The 19,902-nt window shown below is 40.7% G+C and overlaps 3 protein-coding genes across 5 annotated transcripts; 1 reads left to right on the top strand and 2 right to left on the bottom strand.

Moving 5' to 3' along the window:
- The first annotated feature begins 317 nt into the window (after positions 1 to 317).
- On the top strand, positions 318 to 4,033 carry LOC115058931 (claudin domain-containing protein 1-like). Of its 2 annotated transcripts, none has more exons than XM_029526492.1 (4): positions 318 to 691; positions 1,125 to 1,232; positions 1,358 to 1,495; positions 1,829 to 4,033. In XM_029526492.1, exons 1-4 carry the CDS (start codon positions 400 to 402, stop codon positions 2,047 to 2,049), a joined length of 759 nt encoding a protein of 252 aa, XP_029382352.1. In that variant the 5' UTR covers positions 318 to 399; the 3' UTR covers positions 2,050 to 4,033. The 2 variants fall into 2 exon arrangements, with proteins under 2 accessions (XP_029382352.1, XP_029382354.1); XM_029526494.1 differs by having other exon boundaries at positions 1,113 to 1,232.
- Positions 4,034 to 4,183: 150 nt separating this feature from the next.
- LOC115059284 (N-acyl-aromatic-L-amino acid amidohydrolase (carboxylate-forming) B-like) lies at positions 4,184 to 7,909 on the bottom strand. Its single transcript, XM_029526943.1, has 7 exons — positions 7,818 to 7,909; positions 6,948 to 7,211; positions 6,674 to 6,869; positions 6,475 to 6,568; positions 6,267 to 6,374; positions 6,052 to 6,164; positions 4,184 to 4,429 (listed from the first exon to the last, which is right to left on the bottom strand). Exons 1-7 carry the CDS (start codon positions 7,907 to 7,909, stop codon positions 4,184 to 4,186), a joined length of 1,113 nt encoding a protein of 370 aa, XP_029382803.1.
- Positions 7,910 to 9,813: 1,904 nt separating this feature from the next.
- LOC115058724 (oxysterol-binding protein 1-like) lies at positions 9,814 to 19,778 on the bottom strand. 2 transcript variants are annotated; one of them, XM_029526198.1, is made up of 17 exons: positions 19,457 to 19,778; positions 18,400 to 18,572; positions 17,709 to 17,917; positions 17,420 to 17,588; positions 16,980 to 17,091; positions 16,589 to 16,772; positions 16,291 to 16,408; positions 16,007 to 16,064; positions 15,631 to 15,795; positions 13,954 to 14,199; positions 13,209 to 13,329; positions 12,617 to 12,720; positions 12,184 to 12,279; positions 11,794 to 11,981; positions 11,016 to 11,251; positions 10,854 to 10,892; positions 9,814 to 10,732 (listed from the first exon to the last, which is right to left on the bottom strand). In XM_029526198.1, exons 2-17 carry the CDS (start codon positions 18,534 to 18,536, stop codon positions 10,590 to 10,592), a joined length of 2,325 nt encoding a protein of 774 aa, XP_029382058.1. In that variant the 5' UTR covers positions 18,537 to 18,572; positions 19,457 to 19,778; the 3' UTR covers positions 9,814 to 10,589. The 2 variants fall into 2 exon arrangements, with proteins under 2 accessions (XP_029382058.1, XP_029382059.1); XM_029526199.1 differs by lacking the exon at positions 10,854 to 10,892.
- Positions 19,779 to 19,902: the final 124 nt, after the last annotated feature.

Raw genomic sequence — 19,902 nt, 5'->3', positions numbered from 1 at the left:
GGTCTTCTGCGGGCCGGTTCTGTGTCGGGACCAGAGCACAGCCTGATTTTTCTCTGCCGCGGCCGTTTGCGGGTTATTTCGGCCAGGAGCTGTGCGGGATCAGTCGGGCCGTCCACCATCTGTGGAAGTGGGACAAGGGGAACAGATGGCGCATCGGAGCCGGGCAGCGGGGCTGCTGACGCTGACCAGCAGTCTGTAAACACATCCGGCCTCTCTGCTCTTCTATTGTGAAGCATCCTTAACGGACTTTGGCGATGCGGGAGCGGCTCGGATGAGAGCGGGGAAGGGGGGAGGGGGCGCCGGGAGACAAACGCAGATCGATCGCATTGACGCGCCAAGACCTCAGCTGTTTGCATCAACTTAATCCCCTTGTGACGCGCCTCTGAACCGGAGGGGACAATGGTGGACAACCGCTACGCCACGGCCCTGGTGATCGCCGGCGTGCTGAGCGTCCTGGCCACCGTGTACCTGTCGGTGGCCGTCGGGACGCAGCACTGGTACCAGTACAGCAGCCCGGCCGTGCGCGGAGAGGCCAACGTGTCCGAGCTGCGCTCCCTGTACGAGGAGTTCATGGACGGGGAGTTTGATGAGAAAACCTACAGCGACACCCTGTTCCGCCTCAACGGCACGGTGGGCATCTGGTGGAGGTGTGTGCTGGTCCCCTCCGCCGCCCACTGGTACAAGGAGCCGGGTATGTTCATGTTTTACTCGGGTTAAACGGGGTTAGTGCCTCGGTGACCCGGAAGGCTCTTCCTGATCAACACCCCCCCCCCCCCTTCACTGAGAATGGCAGCAGGTGTGTCTCATTGTCACACCGCCTGTATGAGATTTAAGATCCTCCATCAAATGTGGTGTCGGCTCCACAATGTAACTCTTATCTATATTTCCTGCTCTGAAACTATTTCAGTAATTAAACGAATGTGAACTTTGCCCCCCCCCCCCCCCCCCTTTAGTTTATTTGAGGTATTCAACCATCCAGATGCTGATGCTGATGCTGAAACTGGAACAGACCTGTTTCCCTTTGGAACATAAAACTAATCTTAACTATGCATGTGCAAATTGCAGTAAACCATCCAATGAGTGACCAAACACTGATTTTTCTCTGTAAATAAAACGTCTTTCAGGTGCCAAGATGGTGCTGGAATGTCGAAGTTTCACTCCACCTCAGCAGTTCATCCCCAAGTACAAAGAACCTGGGAACCACAACAGCGGCGAGGACATGCTGCGGACCTGTGAGTTCAACCCCAGCAAGTTTGACTATATTTAATTCTTAGAGGGTTCGGGTTAGTGTGTTGCAACAGTGCATTAATTCAATTAATAGCAATTCTGATGCCACTGACTTTGTATTCATGTCTAGACCTGTGGAGGTCCCAGTTTCTGCTGCCACTGGTGTCACTGGGCCTGGTTGTGCTGGCAGGACTAACTGGTTTCGGCGCCTGCCTCTGCCGAAGCCTTACCCCGACACTTGGCATAGGAGTATTACACCTGCTGGCTGGTAACGTGCACTCATCCACTTATATGAGGCTGAGTCAGACACATGGCTGCGTTTTGAGCAAGTTGTCTTTATTTGCCTTAGGTCTCACAAACATTACTGTCAGAGCTCAAAATCCAATTGCAGCTCTGTCACCGTGCTCAGCCTGTTCAGAGTCAAAGAAAAGACACAGTCATTATACAGCTATTGTTACTGCAACAGGAAACAATCTAAGACATATCCAAAAATGTATTTATATGAAACATCTAAACACCAACTTAAAACCTGCTTAGCCAACAAATGCTGTCACGGCTGAGTAAGCCTCTCATTGCAACCCCCCTCCACTTTGCCTTGTAGGTCTCTGCACTTTAGCCACAGTGTGCTGCTACCTGGCAGGGATGGACCTGCTCCACAGGGTGTCGATGCTGCCTGATAAGGTGGACGGTTCTCTGGGTTGGTCCCTCTACTTGGCCCTCATTTCCTCGCCGCTCCACATGATGGCTGCCGCGCTGCTGGTGTGGGCGGCCCGCAGCCACAGTCAGAACTACTACCGTATGACTGCATACAGAGTGGCATAAGGGTCTTACCTCTGCCTTGTTTGATTTTGTACTGCGTTCTCACACCAAGATGCATTTCACAATGATCTCAGAGGAGCAGGATGTGGGTTAATCTGTGCATTTTCCCCTCGGATTAAAGTGCATGCACTCTTTAATAGTGACCCAATCTGCTGCATTAAAAGATTAGATTTTTTTGTTCCCTCTTGGGGTTATGGAATTGGTTTTTAAAAAGAAGGTCCATTAGAAATATTTGTACAGTAGAGCATATGTTCCATTTAGAGTAACCTAACACCAAGCTGAGGAGCATCAGCTGTGTCCCAGTTTCATCCTACTTGCTAATTAAATACAGTAAATGGTGCTTTCATGTGAGAAAAATAGCAAACTAAAAGAAACATTTGGTTATTGGAACATAGGAACATTTGTAAAGATAATAACATGATAGTACCAAGTTAATAGTTCACATTGAGAGCTATAACAACAACAACAACCCCTCAACAACAACTTTGGCAGCAAAAGAAAAGCACACAGTTAATGTGATCGGACAAAGATACAACCTGAAAGCAAGCTATTCCATTTTTATTATTCAGACACAATCTTGTTCATTATGTTGCACTTCCTAAAATAGCGCATGCATTGAATCTGTTGCTGTGTTGCTGTACAGTGCTATCTTCGTAAACATTCACGGACCCAAAACAAATTGTGTCCAGAATGATGAAAATGAGTTGTAAATAAATGGTAATAAACAGGTATTTTCCTTTATTTATATGTGTAGATGTTAATACCTGTAGTCAATCTGCCTCATTTCTGAGTATTGTGTTGTTAAGGCAATGCACAAACAAAGGGAGTACAAACTCTTGGACAAATTCAATATATATTTATAGACGTAAAGCTGCGTAACTGGTAGTCGTTTCCATGCGTGACTAAAATCACATAACGTTGCCTTCACATACTGGGGATGTAGTATAGAGTTGGGACACAGCAGTCATTTGAATGACACACTGATAATGCAGCTGGGTGTGGCGGTCTCTCCCCTTTGTTGGACTCAGACCAAAACACCTGACCTACCCTAAGTCTTTGTTGTCTGCGCTGCACCCAGGCAAGAAATATGTCTTTATTTTGGCAGAGATTTGCTATTACGTAGTCAGCTTTTGCTTCACATACTTAAGAAATGTGAGTCAGTGAGGAGCACAATCAAAGAGACAAAGACACTTGTGATTCTGTCACGACTTTTGACATCCACCCTATTTTAACCTAAGTCACATCTGTTTATTTATTGATGTTATTAACGACAAACTGTGTTTATGTATCTTATTCTCAAGGATATTTTACAAATGTTTTGATTCATTTTGTAGATTTTTGTAGAAAAGATGAAAAAGTATTCAGTGAAGTAGTTCTTTTTCACCATGTTGTGTTTTTGCTTTGTTGACCTCATACACTTACATAAATTGGGTTCCACATTCTTTTCGTGAATTTATCTATGATTATTGTTATTTATTTAATTTATACTCACCCATTTTTTCTTGTTAATTTCCTTTTATTATCATGATTATGGAAGAAACACATTAATGGAACTAAAACAACAGAATTCAGGGGAAATAGGGTTCCCCTGTTTGGCATTATGAATGTATTTTAAAGGCCATATTATGATAAGCTACAGTGTTGCTTTGCACTTAAATTATTTTTGAACATATCCTGAATATTGCTGTAGTACTTGTCAGTGAATTTCTATTTTTTGACAAAGTAAATGTCCACATCATCAAATAAACAATACAAACAAAAAAACCTCCAAGTGTTATCACCTTTAAAGCCATGCCACATGTCGGCATGATTATAGAAATACTCACAAGGTTTCATATTTATGATGCACTACATGATGTCTGATATTGGTCTAATAATTCAGATTGTAATTGACCTTTAACTACAAAAAACTGCTGTATCCCTGCTTTTGTGATTACAAATCTAACGTGTTGTTGATTCTCCAGTTCTCCAGTTGTGAGACAGTGTCTAATTGTACACTTAAATATTGTGTGAGTGTATGCAAGTGAACACATGCAAGTTGTGCGTGTTCCAAGCAACTGCTGTCATTCCAATAAAAGCTTTTTTTAAAATTTATTTCACGGTCACATCAGTCTCATCATGCTCTATAGCCCCATCCTCATTCCTCTTCTTCTGATTTAAATCCTCGTTCATTTGCTTGCTGCTCCTGCTCTGTTTGCACCCGGATTGAAGGAATCATCACTTGTCTTTTTCTCGCCAAGGAGAGTGCAATGCCCTTCTCATAATACGCGCATTCATTGACAAAGAAGGGATAGAGAGGTTCTTTGCCTTTATACCTCAGTGTTTCACCTGAGAAAGTCTGAAACAGAGCATCTTCAGGGCGGAGCAGACAGAAGTCTCGGTCCTGTGGTGAAAGGCAGATTATTAGGTTGAGTGCCAATGAGCAATACCTTTCAGCTTGAATAAATCAATCTCCACTTTTGCATGTGAGCGTTTAAAGCAGCTGAGGGTCAAAAAATGTCCCATCAGGCTGTACTGCTGTGGAGGGAGTAGTCTTCATGACAACTAATTCATGATCTTTTAAAGGGATTTTAGTTCAGTATTTCACTTTCTTCTCTTTTTATTCCTTTTTTTTTTTTTTGTATTTTATGTTTAGTGTTCAACCTATTCGTCTAACACTCAACAGGAAAGCACGCGCACCCAAAAAACCATTGTGCTGTGCAACTTTGGTGTGGTACATGACTACAAACTGCTTTCGTTTCTTTTTTGTAACTAATAGTCTGCATGTTTAAACTTTACCTCTGATTAAAAATGTCATTGTTTATTTTATTCTTGGAAATAATTTTTGTCTCATTGTAAATTAAACAAATCTAATTAACTTTCAAATCTGAGTTTATTCCCAAGTCTCACACAGGAAATTAGTACTATTCCTGATATTATCTTGATGAGGATCTCAAAACATGATTTTCTGCATTCCTAAGAAGGTAAAGTCTTATTGTTGATCCATGTTAGTGACAACTGACAGGAAGCATATTCTTAAAAATATTCTTAAAATATTACAGCAGCTCTCCGTCAGAACCAACTTTGCAAACAAAACAAATGACTATTTATAGAGAACCTCCTTGTCACATTGGTGTCAAACAACAATAAAGTGCCTTCATGAGCTCGTTTTACGTCAGTTTCCATTCCTGTTTTCACTGATTTTGTCACGTTGACAGAGCTGTTGACCCTTCACAATAATGTTTGTGAATTTGTAAACTTGTAACTACCAACAACTATGACACTATTCATTTGTATATCTTGTGCTTTAATGAGCAGCATACAGGAACTACATCTGCCGTTCAGTTATGTGATTTAGTTTCCCTGAAAGAAATAGGTAATTTGGCAAAAGAAAATGTTTAAATCTAGGAATTTTTCCGAACCAAAAGCTCGCTTTAAACCCAAAGATTATCACTTTACCTTTTGCAAGATTAAAGACTCCACATAAATGTCAAACTGTATGTTTCCTTGTTGATAAATTAGTCTTATGTGTTAAACAGTCCTTACTTTCCATATTCAAGTAAAAGTTATGTGAAATCAAGACATTTTAAGTGCATCAAATGAACAATTTATTCTATTATATGATCTGAATGTCAAATTAAATACTGAATGCCCTATATAATCATTCAGACATTAGAGATTATGGGTCACTGACTGTATCTACTTTGTGGTTATCTCACCAGAACATTAGATTCTTAATAGCATGTTATTCTTTTGCATAAAGGTATTTACGAGGAAGACACCCTCCCTTATGTCATGTGGTTCAGTGTTTAATGAACAGTGTGTGGGGCCAAATGCCTAAATCATCTGAAAGGTATTTTTAAAATGTTGTGACAAAGGTTATGACAGTGACAGCTTATGGTGACTTGATTATTTTAGCATATCCCTAAATAGTTTGAACTTATTTAACTGAACCTCATCACATTTAAATCTACCAAAGGGTAAAACCAATAATGAGTGAAGTGATGAATGTATTTCCAACTGTACCTGGAGTTGAGGATGAATGGCTGCTGTTATGTTGTGAGTCTCCTTGTCTCTTGGGTAGTCAATGTGTTTAACCATTGTGAACACCTCCACGAGTCCCCCTTCAAAGACAGTACCTGAAAACGAAAAGAACAAAATCAAATTAGGTCCAAACGAGTTTTTAAAACCATATTGTCTCACAGCAAAAGTCCTCATTGTCAGTGTGTGTTTAATTGTACCTGAGTTGAAGAAATGGACCCACTCGAGCACGTGCTGTACGCCAACTTTCATCGCTGTGTAGATGTTTGACCTCACCACACCGTGGGGCTGAGGGCCAATCTCCATGGCTGTGGAAAATGAATTTTACATGCCAAAATCACAGCTGATCTAGTTTACTTTCCATCCTTTAAATAAGCGGTATGTTTGTCATGTAAATGAAAACCTTACCAAATCCATGTTTTCCAACTGAATCAAGGGAATATGATTCTTTTCTGGCGACATTGAAATGGATGTACCGCATCGGTATATCTGGGATCCGTCTCTGAAAAAGACATAAGATTTGACTTCAGATTTCTGACATAACCACTTAACCATTTGTGTCTAAATGGACACGTAAGAGATTTGCCTGCTGTGTGTATTGACGTGCCTGAAGGTGTCTGAATAGGTGCAGGCAGACCCAGTCAGAGTCAGAGTAGGCGATGAAGCACAGGCCCATGTTGGCGGTGGTGTTATGGAGGTCACAGACGAGATCCATCGCTTTGGGGCTGCCTTTGGGACCCAACATTGCGTTCAGCTCTCGGGACCTGATCATTTCGTAGGGGTCGGAGTCTGACGGGGAACCGCTGGGACAGAGATACAAAAGGACAACTCATCATCATCAAAACTTTTACCATGAAGATCATCCTTCTCTGCGGCCTTACTTAAGGGCGGCATGGGTGAAGCAGCGGTTCAGGTCGGTGTCGACGTATCTGCGGCATTGCTGCATAGCCCGTGGGTTGGACAGCACCAATTGCACAGACACAGGCTCCTCATCCTCCTCCTCCTTCTTCTTCTTTACTTTCTTCTCTGCTTTTAGTAGCTCTCTCACCAAGTACACCCCGGATAGCTCGTTGCCATGGGTACCACCGCACACAGCAACCCGTGACAACCTCGGAAAACACATCACTTCGTCCACTTCCATCAGACTGAGAGCGGAAAGAGACTTCAAAGAGATTTCAAGTGTTTGCAACTGCTCTGTGTGGTGTTTTAGTCCTCATGCATTATGCAGTACTGTACATCCACCTTTTTTTGTTAGGCCTCTATTTCTATCTATTTGTATTATGTATGCTACAATATGAAGTGATGCCAAGCTACAAATTAGTTCCCTGTTGTTCGACTCAGTGGGAGGTATCAATTACAGCAGGGCTGGTGTCACGGTACATTATAGACAACACTGCAACATAAAGCAGAGATATTGATTTGTGAAACCTTACCTCACTTTTTTCTGGCTTGCTGAACTTTAAAGAAGCAGTTCCGGCTTTAAAGCCTACAAATGTGCCGTAGTCTAAAGCAGCTCTGGGAGCTAAGTCTGTTTAAAGTCCATTAATCTAGGAGAACTGTCAGCTCCACATTCACAAATAAGAGATGAAATGAATGACGAGGCATCACCCTGTACATCTTACCAAGCCCACCCTGGATGTTACCTTTCTCTTCCCTCTTCCACCCTTTCCCAGGCTTTCATGCAGTTTTACTGATTCAGCATTCCCATCCCCTCTGTACAAGCTGTAGCTGCCTGTTATGCAAACTCTCACTGTCCCTCCAGCACCTCCCGTCCACTGCACTGTACTACACTGTCTCGTTTGCGGGGTGTGTCCCGAGTGTGATGTGGTGCATCGATCTGCATCCTTTGGTCCCAACAAGCTGTGAGGTCAACTAAACCCTAAGCCCCTCCCCAACTCCCTGTTTCTCTCTGCCCCATGTATAGGATGGTAGGTTCCAGTCTGCTTTTCAGAAAAATTGGCTAAAAATAAATCTGCTTGCAATGACACAGCAAGAGAGGCGCCTGCGATGTGCACTGTGGAGGAAACAGCTCCCGTAGCAGGAAAAGCTGGTGACCGGAGAAGAGCACAGACTAAAGTTTGAATTCTGTTCACGCTTGTTAAAGCTAACCTTTCAGCCAATTATTAAAAATCTGTTTTCTTTTGTTCACTCTGACAGAAGCATTTTTGGTTTTTATATCTTAGATTGTGTTGTCTTTTCTGAATGAACAATTAGACACTGTGTCATATAGTTGTGTGCTGCTTTTTAATTGTACTGGATTATAAAGTTTTGTATATATATCAAAAAGTTAACTAAGACTTTTTTTTAACCACATACACATACATTTCCATTCGAGACTTAAATTTCAGGGTTTTATAATTATATAATTATGTCTATATAATTTTTCAGCCATGCTAGCAGTTACATTTTATATATGTATATTCTACAAAGGACCACTCTGAACTGCAGTCAATACATGACAGTTAGTGATAATTAATAGTCATAGCAAGTTAATATTAGTATTAATTAATGGTAACTATAAATTAATGAGATCAAAGGTGGTTAGTTTTTAGACTTAGACTTACAATTACAATAAATATTTCTGAGGAACTACACTCCAGTGACCTCTGTAGGACAAACTAAGTAACAGCACCAACAGAGCAGAATTTTACTAACTCTCTTTGGCAGGAAAGCATCCCCTTTACATGGATTGCTTCTGTGTTAAACATGTAATGTTTTTGTATGTCATACATGTTTACTGTGGTAGGAGGATGCTGACCTTTGTATCTAATGTCACCCCCAGGACCTTGCTTGGTGAACTCAATCGTTGAAGTTGTTGAACAAATGAAAGTGAAGAACAGTATGAAAAGGTATTGTTTGACATCACAGCATTTGTTTATTACAGACAGTTTTTCTTTGTTAATACAAAATACTGAACAATGTCATGTCTCCTTTCTAAGTCAAGTATGGAAACTCCCTTTTTTCTCAAAATGAAGACAGTCCTCTTCCCATAATATGAGAGGAACCAAAAATACATGAAAAAGAAAAAAAACAACAAAAAAAAAACAAACAAACAAAAAAAACAACTACTTTACAGTTATCAATACTATAATATTAATTTCTATACATTTATAAAATCATAGTTATTTGCAATGGTCTTAAATTCTTTGTTTCTTTATTCTTCATTTTAAGTACACTTACAAACAAAATTATGAAATGCAAACACACATTATATCCCATGTTTTTGGTCGCAAAATGTACTTGCATATGTATGAACTCTTCAACAGATATGTGAAGGTGCGATGTTTATTTTTTCTTTTACTTTTCTTTGTTCCATTTGTCTGTTACTGTCAAAAAAAGAAAATCACACCAAGTATCCCACACCTTTCAATTAATTTTTACTGTAACTCAGTTACCATTCACTTTATTTGCAAAATGGAAAAATATTTTCCCCATGCCATGAAAAAGGGTCAATTCATTGTTACTGAATAAAACTTAACTAGTGTGAGATATCACAAGCATTGGAAAAAAACTTTATACCATTTTGCAGTTTTGTATCCTTTTTCAAGTGTTCTTATCAAAGTTTTAAAGTTTGTACAAGAACCAGCAATAATTGTCAGCATCATATACACCGAGGTGTGATGTAAATACAAGTGAGAGCAGGTTGCTTGTTTCTAAGGCGAAGAGAGTGTGTGTTCAGGCCTTTTACCCACACCACAAATTTCACAATAATAATTTCCATCAGGCCTTGTTAAAGAAAAGTAATCACTTCTAACTATAAAACATGACAGTGTAGCAGGTCAACTGGTATTCTGGACTTCTTTTTTTTTTTAACTGCACGGTAGCAGGTTTGTAAAGTGATGAAAAAGAAGATATGCAGTCATACACACAAGCACACTGACACCTTCACTTCATTACATTAAGACACTAAATCCGAGAGATAAACAGGAAATCCTTGCTAATATCTTGAAGGCCACCAGTCAACATTTGAATGAAATTATTTTAATCATATTTATATATAAATCTATATATTAACCAGGTCTCAACCCCCCCACCACTTTTAGCATTATTACCAAAGCAAATAATGCTGTTTATGACAATAGGAACACTACATTAATTCACAGGGTGTTATCAGCACAAAACCTCTTCTGCTCCTGATCTGAGAGACTGAACAGACTTGAGCAGAGAGACTAAAACAACGATCTACTATAGATTTGGAAGCACTGCCCATTTCATTTCCTCCCCCGAATGCCCGAGTCAAAGCAGCACACAAATCTTCATTCCAGTCATCTCAAATGTGGGATAGCAACAAAGTCGTAGATGCTAAGACTCAAGGAGCCAAAATAGGGATGTGGGAGGCCAGAGGGAAAACCTAGCTCCCTCCAGATTAGACAACAGCGACCGTCCTGGAGATCTCTTAGAACAGAGAGCTACTGGAGGGAAGCAGCTGTCCAATAAGGGACAAGCAGGCCTTTGTGGTAGCTGTCCACTAGGCAGCTTTGATGGATCAGTCTCTTCAGGGCACCTGGCAGGCAAAACCGAGGTCAAAATATGTCTGGGCAGCCTTCCCAGCTGCCACGATCCTTCGCTTCCCAATAGCCTCCCTTATAGATATGGACTTGCTCACCTGTGATCCGGTCATCACAAGGTTCAAACCAAAGTGCCTGGTAAGTGTCATGAGGTGCACCTGAAAGAAAGAAGGAAAAACGTATTACTAAAAAAGCTACAAGTACACAGGCTTGATAGATGAGGATAGATGAGAAGCTTAAGGAGGTGGGAGTAAAAGAGACTAAAAGAGGGATACTTGCTTTTTAGGGAGGGGTCAGTAAGAGAGTCCTCATCGACAGCTTTTGGAAGAGAAAAGGGGATCACAGATTTTTTTTTTTTTTACCTCTAAATTACACCATTTTCCCCACATAAGGTAGAGAGGAATACAGAAGAAGTAAAGCTTTGTCATAGACTTGACTTACCTTCTTCTGATTGGCTCGAGGTACGCTGGCTGGCCGCCTCCCTCTCTCTTTCGCGCCGGGCGCTTCGCTGCTTCTCCTCCAGACGCTGCTTCTCAGCATTGGCCTCGTCCCAGCGGCCGTCCTCCATCAGACGCTGGTCTGGCCGTCGCCGGCTGTCAGTAGGCGCCACGCCCTCCTCTGGCTCATTTAGGGTCAGAGCCAAGGCAGTGAAGTAGTACATGGTCTCTGCTCCATCACTGTGGAAAACCAAAAACAATGGCACAACTGTGAGTTAAAAAAATAAAAGAGAATATTTTTTTTCTCAGGAAACAAAAAACTAGACCAAAGATCAAGTGTAACATTTACCGATAGAGGCTTGGTCAATGCTGACACAGAAAGAAGCACACAGCTAATTAAACTGATTCTGCTCTATGAATGGTTATTGGTACGCAACTTATAATTAAAAGAATTGGGTCACTGAAACAATGACTGAAAGATCATCAGTTACAGATATTATGGTTTCTGGGTCAAGGTTATTTATCTGGGTGGAAACCAAATTTTGTTTTCATCTTTAATTAATAATGACTTAAACAAGCAACACCCAACTTCCTTCCTCTTGAGATGAATTGAACAATCAGATACGCCAACACATTTCTGAATAGCTTCAATTCATAATTGGTTCTTCCGAGTTATCAGGGCAGTTGGTACTGGGATTGCCTTTTGTTGTTATTCATGAACTGTGCATGTGACTCACATAAACTCACATAAACATGTATTGCTAAGCAGTAAGAGCTCTTACGGTAAAGGATTCCTCCTCCAAACCTCTCTGGCTTTGAGTGTTTGGTAAACCGTCTTCTGCTTGCCCTCGGTTCCATTTTCTCCACCTCGACTGCTCTGCATCACTCTGGAAAACTCCATCTTCTCATCCCACGTCCCCGACAGCACATAATGGGCCTTTCCATCTTTGTCCATCACCACACCTGTCACCTGAAAATAGAAGAAAGACGTTAACAGAGGAGTGAGGCATCATGGTCCATGAATGAAATCTGGCAAAAAAGAGAGAGAAAGAAACCCATACAATAATATAACTGCATTTGGGGTAAATAAAACGTGCATCTGCTGCACTGCATTTAGGGAGTAGATGCATTGAAAATTATTGAAATTTAATTAAGTTCTGCATTATTGTCACCTTCCTGGCTACATCTCTGGAGAAGTAGCTGTAAGGAGCGAACTTCAGATGGCAGCGGTCTCCTGTGGTGTGGTTCACTACGTCTATCTCTCCAGACTGGAAGGGAAACAATAAAAAAAAAGATAAAAAGTTTGAGGGAAATCAGTGAGGGCGTAATACCATTTTCACTCAAATAAAAAGGTATAAACTTTAGATGATGGGGAATATGTTGACAATGTAATGTATGACTTCAGCAGGCCAGAGTCAGGGTTGGTAACAGATTAACAGATTCAATCAGGAACCATGAAATTACAACACTGAGCTGGAAATCCTTATTGGCTTTTGTTCCTCAATAGTGTCCACCCTCCCTTCCTGTTTCCTGTTACTGACTTTCTTAATCAGAACATGCTGCAGTTGGTCCAAAGGGACTTTGCTTTAACATTGCCAGCCTCACCTGATCGATCCACAGTTTTCCAACGATGATGTTGTGCACTGTGGTGGTAACTTTCTTCCATGTGTAGTGATTGTTTCCCTTTTCAAAGATTGCATGAATTGTCCCTACATGGAAAGATTAAATACGGACAAGGAAAATTACATACTTACATTACTCAAGCTTTGCATTCTGTTTCACTTAACCATAAATCATCTTGTCATTGTGTTATCGTTTTATTATAAATAGGTTTGTGCTACGCCCTCAATCTAGCTCATCCAGGATATCACATTGTGATGGTTTGTGGAGCAATTAATTTAATTGTTTTGTTCTTTTCTTTCTCTAGGGCGCCAGTCAGGGACAACCTGACAAATTTACAGTTAGTCAGCTCTAGGAAACCCCAACACAACGGATGCACAAATATACATACACACACTTGTACAACCTTAAAATAAAATTTAATTAACCAACACCTTTTTCCTTTTTTTCCCCACTTATATTTCACAAGAACAAAAAAAACCAAAACAAAACTAAAAGTCCATACAACAATGTCCATTCCCCCAGTCAACAAAGTCTGAACTCAGTTGGAACGCAGACAATCCAGACTGTGTCTTACCCAGAGGCATGATGGAGAGATATTTTCCCCTGAACTTGCTGGCAACAGTGATTTCTTGCCTCAGCGTCCACCCACGATCAGATATTACATGATGCGCTGCTGCAGGTGGGTGGTGACTCACCTGTGAGAAAGACATTAAAAACACATAGTTTCAGTTTAATTCAACTGAAAGGTCAAGGACAGTTACTATGTTTGGTATTAGAGTGATACAGTGACTGATCTGGAAAGTATGCAAAAACTCTGATTTTAGACAGCAGCATGAAAATCCCTGCTTTAAATCTGTAATCCAATTATATTACTCATCTAAAATAGGATTTAGTAGTTTCCCCAATTTGCACAATCCCATTTAAAGCCTTTGTGGCCGAATAGAACCCGCTTCACTGCCTGATTACTGGATGTGCAGCCTGAAAGCACAATTTACTGGATTATTTACCAGAATGGATTTATTTTATTATTCTTTAGGAACAAAAATCTCTCTGAATTTCTCATTTTCAAACTAAAATCCTCCATTATATGAACACTAGTATTTATCCTGTTGAAATTATTTTTGATTTGATAAGCTGAATATAATGAATAGTACTTCCTAATGTGCCATCTCAAAATCAGAAGAACAATGAGGAAGCAGTGTGGCTCTCCAAATGCTAAGTCACTGGAATTGAACAAAGACAGCCATCCTTCCTGACTTTGTTCAGTTTCACTTCACTCATCCAGCCCTACAAGTTTTTGTGTTTTGTTTTTACCTCACCTGTTCACACAGAGAGCGATAGCCACTCTCTCTTCGGCGATCTAGCTCAAACGTTTCTCCTAGGAGAGGGTTGAAGGGCTTTCCTGTGCGGTACACAGTGGTTGAGTAGGACGACACAGAAAAGGCTGCCACGTAGCACATCTGCTCCAGCGAGCTCTGGCACTTAGCAGCCTTATCCAGCAGCTCGTGGTACTCAAGGTCCTCCGACAACCGCTGCAACATCGAAATAGGCTCATTGAAGTTCACCTGCAGGAAGCAAAATAATGTGGATGTTGGTGAAAGTTTGCAATCAATATTCACAAAACACCTTTATTGTTTTCCACAGTAAAAACATTGAGTGATTATACAACATTTCTAACATACATCAGTATTGCACAAACAGTCCCCAAAACACGAAGGACAGTCTTGTTCAAGCTGGCAGCGACCAGAAGCAGGCTCTCTTCTTATTGCGCAGGTCAAAAAGCCACACAACATTGGCGACATGCTGATTAAACCTGCTTGCATTAAAATGGCTGAAATACTATGTGGACCGCAGGTGACTGACAAATGTAAAACTTTACCACTGTCCCAACAACACAGTCAAAGACAGAATTGATAGAATGGCAGGAAGTGTTGAGAACACACAGTCATTTAAAAAAAAAAAAAAAAAATCATCAAGACAAGTCTGATTTCAATCCAGCTGGATGAAACTACCACTGTGGCAGAGGAGGCAATACTCATTGTATATGTAAAGTACATTGAGGAGAGCCAGCTTAAACAAGACATTCTTTTGTCCGTAAATCTCACAGCTACCACAAGAGGAGAAGATATTTTCAGGGTTGTTGGCGTGTTCTTCCCAAAGCACAATATTCCCCATAATAATTTAGTTGCGTGTTGGACAGAATGAACCAGCGCAATGATGGGGAAAAATAAGGGCATCAACAGCCTTTTGAAGGCGAAGTCACCACACTGCTTAGTGTTTCATTGCATGATACACAACCACGCACTGGCAAGCAAACATCTCTATGAAGACCTACCCGAAGTCTACAATGGTAAAAATATGGGTCCCTTAAGATAAAAGTTTGGGAACCACTGCTCTAGGGTACAGCATAAGAGAGCTCAGTAGTTTCCCACTCATCCTTCAATTGTTATCTTCTTGAGGCAGATGCTCCCATGTCCGAGGAGGTTACTGTTTTGTAGACGTGACTAGCAAGGGTAAGCACCCTGTGCCACAGTTTAACATCCTGTATTTTCCCATCAGTATGTTATGGTTACACCAAAACCAGTTTGGTATTTCTGTCGGTTTTTTTTTTTTGGCAACAAAAGATGCTGGAAGGATGTGCGAATCCAAGATCAGATCAAGAAATAAACAAATAACAAACCAAAATAGAGATGGGAGATATTTGTCAATTGTCTCTGTGCAAATGACTTTAAAGGTGCTATCTTTGGATCTGACCTAAAAAATGCTGCTGGCCTGGTATTGGAGTCATCCCCCGCATACAAGTGCAAGATTTTAACTATATACTGACATTATCTTATCACGTTGTGTATCAGTGCATCAAGAAAAACTAAGTGTATAAACAGAGCAGTTGAGAGGCAGCCTAAGATGAACTTCCTTAGGCCTTTAATGGCCAAGTGAGCAAACAAACTTCCTGTGAGTCACCGCAGAAATTGAGAAACTTCTGCAAATATACTCACAGGCATTGGGATCTTGGACAGCTCTTTGCCGATACAGTTCTTCATGATACTCCATAGATTGAGGGAATAGTTAGGTTTGTCTGGGATGCGTGTGCGCCTCGTCTTCAAGGGCACCAACTCTTGAGAGGGTGACTCCTGGTTCATGGCAAGAGGCTCCTCATTAAGCTTGAAGGAAGAAATTACTGTTACCTTTGCATAGAGGCTACTGGAAATAATAAAGTCTCGAACATACACTGGCTTTTTCTACTTTTGAGTTATTCTTAACATATTTCTGATTCGTGGTGGTAGCATATTATAAGTTATCATAAACCATGTTAAACAATATTTCAATGGGCTATTAACTTAAAAATGTGATCCATGGTCCTTAGAGACGTACCGACTGATCATCAGGGCACATTTCACTGTTGAAACCGCTGATATTACTGCTTGATCTTCTGTAAGACATTAAAAAACAAAGATGTCAGTGTTTGGAAAGATTTTGGTTACACAAAGTGATATAAAGGAAAGGGAGTACAAACGTACTAACTAGCTAACATACATGAGTATGAGGAAATGGGTGCGACTTTATGCGTAAAATAAACAAACTAACAGACTTCTAACTGACACTGAGAGGTTTATTCTGTATTGCAAAAGGTGTGTAAAACAATAGGAGATACTTACTTGTGGAACTGCGGGTCTGCAGGTACAGTGATAAACTCGGGGGCCTCCTCCATGGCATCAAAGAACTCATTGTCATCATCCTCGTCACTGGCCTCACCTTTCCCAGGCCCGGCAGCACCTACACAGAAAACAATACCGGAGGCTCAGGCTCCAGCTGATCTGCAAGTTACTAATTACCCTCTGTTCAGATTTCACTTAGGGCCTTTACAAGATGAAGATGTTACATTCAAGAGACAAAGTCCTATTACTGGTAGCAGAAAGAGATGACAGAAGAATTTTGGGTTGAAATATGACTTACTTTTATTGTCTGCTGTAGCATTAGCCTGCGCAGCTCCTCTAAATGCTCGTTCCAGGTGATTATGCTGCTTGGCCAGTTGCTCTAAGGTCTCCTCCAGCCTCACTCTCTGCTCTCGTTCTGCCTGAAGGGCCTTCTGCCATCTCTTACTGTGAGCCTGAGCCAGAGCGAGGAAGTCTCGACATGCCTGAGGTCAAACAGGGTCAATTAGAACCACAGATACCTCAAATTTAATTACTGCCACTAGTTAATTTATAAAGAATGCATTTTAACAATATTTGAGGTCAAAGAAGGTCAATTCAGGATAAAATACCTGATTCATTTATACTAGTAAGCAAACCTGCTTTCATTAATATATCAGCATAGACATCCTAAGAGGGGCCATGATGCTTACATTAATCATGGCATTAGATGTGATGCGGAACAGTGTGGCCCTTTCTGTAACCTGACGAATCTTGTCCCCAGCCTCTCCAGTCAGACGCAAACTATCCAGTTCTGACAGAGATCTGCAGTAAAAATAGTTTTGTGTGTTTAGTAAATGCATCATCAATTTACAAAAAAACAAAAAGCTGCTGATTCATTGCTTTATTATTCCAGTCTGTGGCGTACAGACTGCTCTGTTCACTTCATTTATTTTGAAACAGGTACAACACCACACCTTAAGTTAATACAGGCTCCTAATGGGAGCGTGTGCTTCATTAAAAATAGAGCGTTCAAATGTTTTTAAACTGAGTCACAGTCAAATGTCATCATGCATCTTCATTCTGTCCAAGTTTCAGTATCTTTCTTTCTAAATTAAGAAATAAAAGCTGCAATTGAGTGTGAAAGCCTGACCTCTGGAGGGCAGAGCCGTGCTTTGAAATCAAGTCATTGCATGTGCTGAGATCCTCCACCTTGCTGCCTAGTGTTCTGAGAGCAGACTGGACCTCTGAATTCTGGGACCCACCCCCTTGTCCAGGAGCCACTGGTGCAGATGATGGTGGGAAGTCATCCCCAGAGTCATCTGTTGACAATGAGAGCAACAGTGGTGGAGAGAAAAAAAAAAAAAAAAAAATCAATAAGCTTCTGAGACCTTTATACTTGCTCTGTCTGCTCTACACATCTTCCCATATATTTGTGATACCTGACTCAGGCTGCATGCGTGCTGCTTTTGCTTTTGCCAGCTCAAGGGCAGTGATCCAGCGCTGACGTTCCACCTCACAACTGGCCTTCAAGTGATAAGTCTGTGCCCCACCATTGGAGATGACAAAGTTGCAGGCATCATCCACAGTGATAGTTGCTGTGGCCAAGTTAATTGTGCCGCGACATGTGTGGCCCATCTCTGCCTGGGTCCTGATAAACATTGAAATTTGATTAGAATTTTTAGTGAAAATATAACAGAAAAAAAAAAATAAAAATAAAATTAAATAAAATTTTATATATATATTTATATATATATATATATATATATATATATATATATATACAGAAAAACACAACATATTAACATTTCAGTACAAAAAAGTACATAAAAGTACAGAAAAAGCAACTCTGGTGGGACTTGAACCCACAACCTTTGAATAACATCTATTCCTAGAAATCTAATATGCTATCCATTGCACCACAGAGCCCCTGGTACCACTGCATTTGCATCAGGTGTCAATTTAATGACCAATTATATGAACAACTTATTCAGGCAAAGAAGGAAGTGAAGCTAATTTAATTATTAGCTCACTTAACGTGATAGCTCAATGGGGGTTAATGGTTACCTCAGAGTAATACTGAAGTATTTTCCTGATAACATTTACGAGATTCTGTTCAGCAGAAAAGCATACCTGTAATATGACAATAGCCCATTGCTCAGGACAAACCACCGCCGCTGGTAACCCTTGATGTAATTTGTCCACTTGAACACCCATCCTTTGTATGTATCACCAGCTGGGGTTGGAGTGGGGGTCTTGGGCTCCGACATCACAGCCCCCAAACTCAAGATAAAGATTTGAGGAACCTTAAGTGGAAAACTTAAGTTAGAAATGTTTGGATATGAATTTATTAGACTTGTTTTAGGCTTGTGGATTCTCTAACCGATTAATTGATAAAAGGAAACTATATAGTATTCAAATCATTGAGAGTAAAATGACTAAAACAAATGCAAACATTTAGTGGTTCTCTAAATCTTTACATTACATCCAACCTCATACATTTGAATTTCAGTTTGTCACTAGTCATAAGGCGTTTTGTCATATTAAATGAAACACAAAGAATTAAGCAAAACAATCATCAGCATTTCTGACAACCGAAATTGAAAATGCTCATTCGTGATCATTTGATTAAATGCCATGCAAAATTAGCATGAATCATTGTAGTAGCTGATATTGATCTTTCAGTGTGGCATGACGGATCAAAGGTCAACTACAAAATCAATACAGATTAACTGGAATTTTTTGCAGGTAAATCTAGTGTTTTCACTTCGAAGAGGATGTTCAAAACAGATATTATTTTAACCTATTTGTGCCTGCTTTCTACCTAACAATATTTAAATTTTGGTGATTGACACAAACACGGTGTTTTTGAAAACTGTCGCCCTGCAGATCTTTTTTTTTGGGGGGCGAGATGTAACGTTTGACGAATAAAACACAAGAAACCAGAAAAGAGCTACATCAAATTTGGTTACACTACGTTAGCTGCAATGGGGCTAAATGGGAGTCTGGGTGGTAAAAGCTCATTCTCGGTAGAACATGAGCTATAGTGAGGAAACACCAGCTGACATGTTTCCTCGAAGTTTACCAGCTGACGTGTGCATGTCTGCAATACGACGTGAGCATAATAAACAGCTAAATAACATGCGGCTCGGTTGCTAACTTTCAACCTGGTCGACGGCTCAGTGTTTACCTTGACGTGTCCGAAATGTGAGATCAGGCAACCAGACACCCGGTGAAGTCACGGCTAAGTTTGACACCCATACGCGACCGTGCCTAGCTGAGGAGGCTAACTAGCTAACTAGCCAAGACGAGACCGCTAATGATGGAAACAACAAAACGGGAGACGTCGACAGTAACAGCCGCGCACATGTGAAATAAAGTGACACCGATGAGTTTCATCAGTATCCCCCAATAACTGTGTATATAGTGTTCATCCTCCAGCTGCGAACGCCGACAAGAACCTAAAGCTAGCTAGCTACATCTAACTAGCCTAACGTTAGCTCGCTGGTTACACCCGGTGCAACACTATTTGGTTCCCGTGAGAAACACGCACTCGGTCGGAACAATGCGGCGGTTTTCATTGAAAGTACTCGAATGGTACTTCATAAAAAAAAAACATAAATATAAACATACATA

This window comes from Echeneis naucrates, chromosome 18, assembly GCF_900963305.1.
Source record: "Echeneis naucrates chromosome 18, fEcheNa1.1, whole genome shotgun sequence".
Lineage (NCBI taxonomy): Eukaryota > Metazoa > Chordata > Actinopteri > Carangiformes > Echeneidae > Echeneis > Echeneis naucrates.
Note: the sequence above shows the minus strand (reverse complement) of the source record. Positions and strands in the feature narration are given on the sequence as shown.

Coding starts and splice junctions, on each gene's coding strand:
- LOC115058724 (XM_029526198.1), bottom strand. CDS start 18,536: ATGTCGGAGCCCAAGACCCCCACTCCAACCCCAGCTGGTGATACATAC. Junction 16,773..16,979: donor CATCTAATGCCATGATTAAT/GTAAGCATCATG, acceptor GTTTGACCTCAG/GCATGTCGAGACTTCCTCGC. Junction 11,982..12,183: donor CCAGAGATGTAGCCAGGAAG/GTGACAATAATG, acceptor TTCTATTTTCAG/GTGACAGGTGTGGTGATGGA.
- LOC115059284 (XM_029526943.1), bottom strand. CDS start 7,909: ATGCAGATCGATGCACCACATCACACTCGGGACACACCCCGCAAACGA. Junction 6,375..6,474: donor AGTTGGAAAACATGGATTTG/GTAAGGTTTTCA, acceptor CATTTTCCACAG/CCATGGAGATTGGCCCTCAG. Junction 6,165..6,266: donor GGTCCATTTCTTCAACTCAG/GTACAATTAAAC, acceptor TTTCGTTTTCAG/GTACTGTCTTTGAAGGGGGA.
- LOC115058931 (XM_029526494.1), top strand. CDS start 400: ATGGTGGACAACCGCTACGCCACGGCCCTGGTGATCGCCGGCGTGCTG. Junction 1,233..1,357: donor CGAGGACATGCTGCGGACCT/GTGAGTTCAACC, acceptor ATTCATGTCTAG/ACCTGTGGAGGTCCCAGTTT. Junction 1,496..1,828: donor AGTATTACACCTGCTGGCTG/GTAACGTGCACT, acceptor TTTGCCTTGTAG/GTCTCTGCACTTTAGCCACA.